The sequence below is a fragment of the Dunckerocampus dactyliophorus genome, chromosome 12 (genome assembly GCF_027744805.1).
Source record: "Dunckerocampus dactyliophorus isolate RoL2022-P2 chromosome 12, RoL_Ddac_1.1, whole genome shotgun sequence".
NCBI classification, from domain to species: Eukaryota; Metazoa; Chordata; class Actinopteri; order Syngnathiformes; family Syngnathidae; genus Dunckerocampus; species Dunckerocampus dactyliophorus.
In genome coordinates, this window is record NC_072830.1 from 20,742,291 (window position 1) to 20,749,532 (window position 7,242).

General features: G+C 43.1%; 1 protein-coding gene across 1 annotated transcript; it reads left to right on the forward strand.

Moving 5' to 3' along the window:
- Positions 1-45: 45 nt before the first annotated feature.
- On the forward strand, positions 46-6,973 carry trim59 (tripartite motif containing 59). Its single transcript, XM_054794335.1, has 5 exons — positions 46-271; positions 2,517-2,792; positions 5,113-5,334; positions 5,483-5,692; positions 6,235-6,973. Exons 2-5 carry the CDS (start codon positions 2,541-2,543, stop codon positions 6,805-6,807), a joined length of 1,257 nt encoding a protein of 418 aa, XP_054650310.1. The 5' UTR covers positions 46-271; positions 2,517-2,540; the 3' UTR covers positions 6,808-6,973.
- The last annotated feature ends 269 nt before the right edge of the window (positions 6,974-7,242 follow it).

Genomic DNA, 7,242 nt, shown 5'->3' on the forward strand with positions numbered 1-7,242 from the left:
GAAACCGGATTGGTTGGATAATCTTTTCTGTACGCATGCGCAATATCGGCCATACGCGACACATTCGCCGCTGTCGAAATATTTAGGTCACTGTGAACATACAGACACACTTAATTGTTTTGTCTTCACTGAGTGTTTTAGGTGGGTTAAAGTTGAGACACTACAATGAAAATGGATATAGGAATTTTCTTACTATCATGAACGCGTCATGAAACTACCCCGGAAATGAAGGCGCTCTTGTTTGGACACCGAAAGAAAACTCGGGAAGACGGTGAGTTTTGAAATACAGTATGTCTTAAATTTCTGACATTTTGCGACCATGTTCTGAGTTAATCACTATACATGAACACATAATACTACAAAAACAGGGTTTAATATATCTACTAAACATTAGCAGCTGTACGTTAGTTGGCAACCTTTTTTTGGGGGGGGGGGGTACAAACTGTCCAATAAAGAATGTCATTTAATTAAACAAAGCTCGGAATAATGCGTAACTATCGTCGCATTATGTTTTGTAAACCACTCGTTGTTACAGCCCTCAAAGAACGAAAGCTTTCTGACGTTTTCATCTTGTTGCTAATATAAAACAACTTTACCTACAGCATTGTCACTACACTTGTTACATGAAGAACTCTTTGCGTGCCAGAATAAGATCTTCTTTTGTCTCTTAACTGTAACTAGAGGAGACTGTATAATATGCAACACAACTGATCTTGTAACAAGAGCTGCTTTAGTCTGCACTGTAAACCCCTGTCTAAACAAACGTATTATTAGTGTTATTGTGTGAATGCTTACTTATAAAATTCTACAGCGTGTGCTTTTATCTCTTTCATCGTAAAGAAAGTACATGGTGTGAGTTCATCTCTTTCATCTATTCTTATTCCTCGTCTAACGCCTTCATTTTTCAACCGAGTCAAACATCATCAAATCTGTCAGATAATTCGGCAATAACTTGCTGTCTATTCGGATATTTCAAAACATTCCAAGATTTTCCAAAATTACAAATAAACATTTTCCTAGGAAGTGTTTACAAGATTTCCATTCAATGTCTTCTGACACTGCCATCATCTAGTTAACGTTTGTACTTTTTCTTGTTACATTACATTGTTTTGCTCTATATTCTTCCTTTTTCCTATGTGTTTATGTTATTGTTTTTTTATTTTTACAATGTGCTGTTGGCCAATAAAAAAATGAGCGGTGGCTGCAAATGGCCCCTGGCCCGCACTTTGGACACACCTGTCTCAAGAGGTCTGTTAAATTACTCCCACATTTGTCAGCTACCCATCATTTACTTTATATAATAATTAGGGGTGTCCCAATACACACCTTTTCACTTTTGGTATGGTATGATACCAATAACGCAGCCTTGAATATCGGTCAATAGCGGTATTTGATTCGATACCAACATGACTTATACTGTACATACTTATATTATTTATTTTGTAGTGTGGAATGTTGGAAAAGTGTTGATCAAGTGATATTACTCAAGAGAACGATAGGCCGCAACAGTAAGTGTGAGGATAAACTCACTCATTTACTTCTTCATGCATGAGGCGTATAGTTTCATCCAGAATCAGAGGTTCGAGGTGCGCAATGGAGCGCTTAAACTCAACATTTCTCACCACCGACAGGGGATCGCTCTTTTGTGTTGTGTCTGACTTGTTGCCGTCCCGTGGGAGTTTCCCCGTGTGATGCCGCTTCCTGTTTGTGATGAGATACGTCGTATTCAACTTTCCCAGTTCTTTGCCACCACGGGAAACTGGTGCATGACGAGTTTTGCATTCAGCTGCAACATCCTTTTACTCCTGCTCCTTGCTAGTTTGTTAGCATGCTAGCAAACGTTGTTGTGATCACCTGGGCTCTATCCGGGGCAGACTCTGGAATCGACTGCTTGTATTGAACTGCCAATGTAGGAGATTTGAGATGCAGGCCGATATCATCTGATATTGTTTTTCGACCCAATATCAGTATCAGATCGGGAAATCCCTAATAATAGTAGAATATTCAATATAATATGTAGTTAATGTTTTTGTAAAGATGTCTTTTAAAACCACCTCTGCCTACATATAAAATGGTGCTCATATTTTGGGATTTTTTAATTCTTTAAAAGTGAGAGTATGTTTACATAATTCCACTGGGTTTTTTTGTAAAAAAAACAAAAACAAAACAAAAACAAAACAAGGAACACACTCCCACTTAAAGCATGCAGCAAAATGTAGCGCCATCTGCTGGACAAATATGAAAATAAAAAATCAGTTGTCCAAAATGCAATTTTAACATATAGGATGAGATTAGTTTGTGTTAAGATAAATGTGGGCTCAAACATTGAATTTTCCATGTTTTCTTAAATCTTTTTTTTTATTCGTTAGGAATAAGTGTTATTTTTTGTGTAGCTTTGTCATTGAGGCTAAATTTAAGGAAAACAAATGACGTGCGGGTGCAGGTGTACCTAATGAAGTGACCAGTGAGTGTATTTCGGCGCTAACACATTTAATCCATTCTGTGTTCTCCATCAGTCTTGGTGGCATCTCACCTCCAGCATGGACACCCTTGAGGAGGACCTGACGTGTTCCGTGTGTTACTCCCTATTTTCCGACCCGCGTGTCCTCCCGTGCTCGCACACCTTCTGCAAGGGCTGCCTGGACAATGTGCTCCAGGCGTCGCTCAACTACTCAATCTGGCGCCCGCTCCACCAGCTGAAATGCCCGATCTGTCGCAGTGTGGTAGAGCTGTCCCTGACGAGCGTGGACACCCTTCCCACCAACGTGCCTCTGCAGGCCATCATTGAGAAAGTAGGAAATCCCTTTGCTGTCTGAATATTCCCTCCATATTTTAAATGTCCCATATTTGAGTATTTTCAGTCATTTTAAGGAAGTCTCAGAGGTCCCACAGTAGTGTGTTCGAAGTGTGTTGTCCAAAGTATTGCCTTGTTGCTGGAATTTAGTTTTTAGTAAGCTCTACTGGCAACACGCCATTTTGTGTCTGGAGTTTTAATGTGTGAGAGAGTGTGGCTCTATGAAGGGCTACTGTGTACTTCATCCACGTTTTACAGATCCATGTGCTCCTTATATTTACGGCGTCCCGTGTTACGACATTTCGTGGCTACAAACGCGCTCCGATGAATAAATAAAAAATGGAACGTTGGTCCATAAACGCGAGACTCGCTCAGGAACTAATTATAACGTGCGCTGGCGAAAAAGTAGATGAGGCGTACAAGAATACAGTGTGTGCCAGCATAGCTACACTCGGGAAGGATACCTAACTTTTTGGACTTCATTATGTCTCCCAAGTGGCAGTGTGCCAAAGGGAAGGAAAGCTATCACCATGGAAGTGAAAATGAACATCATAAAAAGCTCAGAGAGAGGAGGAGAAACGCACATCAATATTGCGACCATCATTAAGAATAAAGATTAATTAATTATATTGCTCTCTACTAGTTTAATTTGTACTCCTAATTTGTGCTCCCCACGAGGCTACACTCTCCTGCACTCTGTGAGTATGCTAGCAGCCCCGCCTCCACCCACCGAGACAAGAGACTGTATGACTGACAAAAGGGCTCACTCCGTTCATGCTGTTCTGTGGAATAAATGTGCCATGGCGCTAAAACCAGTGCACAGAGGGAACCCTCTTCCTCCCTGTTTGGAGGCGGGAGATGAGGAAAACAGACGCGCATGCACATGGCAATATATTGAGGTCGGCAAAATTGTCAAATTGATTTTCATTTATTGTAGTATGAGAGTATGAGAAATTTTCCTGGAGAAGGAAAGGCTGCATGTACTCACGTACAGATAAAAGGTAAAAGCAGAAATGTTCATAAAAATACAGTGCATCCGGAAAGTATTCACAGCTCTTCACGTTTTCCCCACATTTTTTTATGCCACAGCCTTATTCCAAAATTTTTTCCTAAAGAGTCCACCTGTGGTAAAGTCAGTTGATTGGCACACGCCTTGACTGTATAAGGTTGACAGTGCATGTCAAAGCACAAACCAAGCATGAAGACGAAGGAGTTGTCTGTAGACCTCCGAGACAGGTTACAGAAACATGTCTGCTCCTTTTGAAGGTTCCATTGAGCACAGGAGCCTTCATCATCTGTAAGTGGAAGTTTGGAAGCACCAGTACACTTCCTAGAGCTGGCCGGCCATCTAAGATGAGTGATCGGGGGAGAGGGGCCTTAGTCAGGGAGGCGACCAATTAGTAGGACAACAATCTCTGCAACAATACACCAACCAGGCCTGTATGGTAGAGTGGCCAGACGGAAGCCACCAAATTCTCTGGTCTGATGAGACAAAAATTGAACTGTTTGGAGTGAATGCCAGGCGTTACGTTTGGAGAAAACCAGTCACTGCTCATCACCAGGCCAATACCATCCCTGCAGTGAAGCATGGTGGCATGGAAGACTAGTCAGGATAGAAGGAAAGATGACTGCAGCAATGTACAGAGACATCCTGGATGAAAACCTGATCCAGAGCGCGCTTGACCTCAGACTGGGGTGACGGTTCATCTTTGAGCAGGGGAATGACCCTAAGCACATAGCCAAGATATCAAAGGAGTGGCTTCAGAACAACTCTGTGAATGTCCTTGAGTGTCTGGAGAAATCTGAAAATGGCTGTGCTTCCAGCCAACCTGGTGGAGATCGAGAGGTACTGCCAAGAGAAATGGGCGAAACTGCCCGAAGATAGGCGTGCCAAGCTTGTGGCATTATATTCAAAACGACTTGAGGCTGTACTTGCTGCCAAAGTATTGGGCAAAGGCTGTGAATACTTATGTACTGTACATGTGATTTTTTTTTTTAAGTTTGTTTTATTTTTCAATCAATTTGCAACAATAAAAAAAAAATCACATTGTCGTTATGGGGTGTTGTGTGTAGAATTTTTTTTAGGAAAAAAATGAATTTAATCCATTTTGGAATAAGGCATTACTGTATTTTGGTTATCATCTTAATGTGCAATCTGTATTAACATGAGAAACTCCCCAAAAGAGTACCTCACCACACATCACTCGCTGCGGGGACACATACCGCTACTACAACATCAGTAAAAAGCCCATTTTGCATAATTAAATAAAAAAGGAACCTTAAATGTTTCTTAAATCCTCTTGTTGCGCATGTGTCAGTACCAGAGGGAGAGCGAGCCCAGACGACCCTTGTGTCCGGAGCACTTCAGGCAGCCCCTCAACATGTACTGCGTGCAGGACCGCCAGCTCATCTGTGGCTTGTGTCTGACCGTGGGTCGGCACCAGGGCCACATCATCGATGACCTGCAGGCGGCATTCAACAGAGAGAAGCAGACGCCCTCCCTCCTGCTGGCCCGACTCTCTGAGAAGAGATGGACAACGGTCAGGCGAACAATCAGAGGATGTTCTAGATGCACAATCTCTGCTTTTAAACCCGTAGTAGAGTGCATAGCTTGTTGGAGATGTAGAACGTCAATCATGTTGGTCCCGTGTGTGTGTGTGTGTGTGTGTGTGCGTGTGTGTGTGTCAGATGTGTGAGCTTGGAGAGCAGCTGGAGCAGGAAAAAGCTCGTTGCGAAAGTCTGTTGAAGAATGACCAACAGGAAGTCAAGCGGTTCTTTCACAACGTGGATGCGGTGCTGGCCAAGAAGAGACAGGTCTACCTAGAGGTTCTGGATAAAGCCTCTGTTGAGGTGTCCCGGGCCTACGACCCTCTGATCCACAGGGTCAAGGAGCTGCAGGTATAATCCACTGCTTGCCTGTTGTGATTCTCGTAACGGCTGACGAAACCATATTAAGTTGTTATCACTTTGCTACAAGTTTTGAGGCCGTATTGACTGAAGGCAGTGCTTCCGTAGCAGAACATCCATCGTGCACTGAAGTCTCACCCTTACGTGGTTAAAAGGGATCGGCTTTCAAAAGGACAAGATGTTTTCTGGGGTTTAACTGGTCGAGACTGGCAAATGGATAGACGTGCGTGTTCAAGATAAAGAACATCCATTTGTCTTGTATTTGGTGGATTTATTAAGCTGTGGCTGCGCCTGACAGAGTTGGATATGTCAACGTTTCACTTGTGCAGCTCACAAACAACTACGGTGCGTTCAAAGACCGCCAAACAAAGTGCTATCAGTGAAGCATGAAGTCAGAACGTAAAAATTGTGGGGAGGTTTTTTAACAGTGGTACATTTTACTTGTACTATCACACATTTTTAAATTATTACCGACTTAGTGTGAATGAGATGTGTTTTCTCTGGAAAAAACAATGTGGTGTGGTTTCCTCCAGGAGGAACATCTGGACCTCGTGTCCTTGGCATCGTCCGTAGAGGAGGAGGATTCGCCACTGGTCTTCCTGGAGAAGGTGCATTTGTTCAGAGAGCGAGTGGACAAGTTCACCAATGCCAGCCTGCCCTCCGTCCTAAACCTCTCGGTCACGCCTCGAGCGGCCGAGTACCTGCAGCAGTACTGGCCCGTGGTCACTCTGGGTGGTCTGGATGAGGCGCCCGTCCCCAAGGTGTGCTGCTGCACACGATGTGGCAGCGTGCCTGCTGAGGCTCACAAGACACCGTCTGTAGGCTCGGTGCACGATTCACGGTTTAAACCCATAACCGTTTTGTTGTTGTTGCTTCTTGTCCTGGTGGCATCACTCGGTGTCTCTCAGTTCCACTCGGGCTTGTGCAGTGAGTTCCTCCCGTACTTCTGGGCCTGGTTGGAATCAACTTACATGGGGATGGAGGCCTTTGTGCAAAGATGGTGCTGTCATTTTTCCTCTATGGGAGAAATGTTCCTGCAGCAGATGACCACCTTCCTCACAAATCTGACATCACCTTTGGACCTCAGTGTCTTATTTACAAGTTGACTTCTGCATCCTACTGCCTGCATACACAGCACGTATTATCTTATATGTACACACTCCTTAACAAAATGTCCATATGTATTATTTTCAGTGTTTATTTTTCATACTTGATGCAGAAAATGTAATTAACTATGTTGCAAAATACAATCCAATAAAGTTTGTACGTTGACGTCTGGTGTGAATGTATCCTACGAGTTCTGGAGGCACATAACTATTTGAGGAGTGTCAAATACTTTGCTTTTCAAGTACCACTGTTTTGCTCCCTGCGCTTACCATCTCAGTTCAACTTGGAATATGTGGATTGTACTCCCAGGTAAATCATTTGTGACATGAAGAGAGTCAAACTTATTTGAATTTAATTTTTAGTTAATAGATTTGTACGATTTCTTTTAATAAGTGACCAGATTGCCCTCTGCAGTTTGCATGCTGGGAAAAAAA

What these genes read in the sequence shown, in the direction of transcription:
- trim59 (XM_054794335.1), top strand. Translation starts at nt 2,541, where the DNA reads ATGGACACCCTTGAGGAGGACCTGACGTGTTCCGTGTGTTACTCCCTA. An exon ending in CTGAGAAGAGATGGACAACG is followed by an intron (nt 5,335 to 5,482) that starts GTCAGGCGAACA and finishes TGTGTGTGTCAG; the next exon opens with ATGTGTGAGCTTGGAGAGCA. An exon ending in ACAGGGTCAAGGAGCTGCAG is followed by an intron (nt 5,693 to 6,234) that starts GTATAATCCACT and finishes GGTTTCCTCCAG; the next exon opens with GAGGAACATCTGGACCTCGT.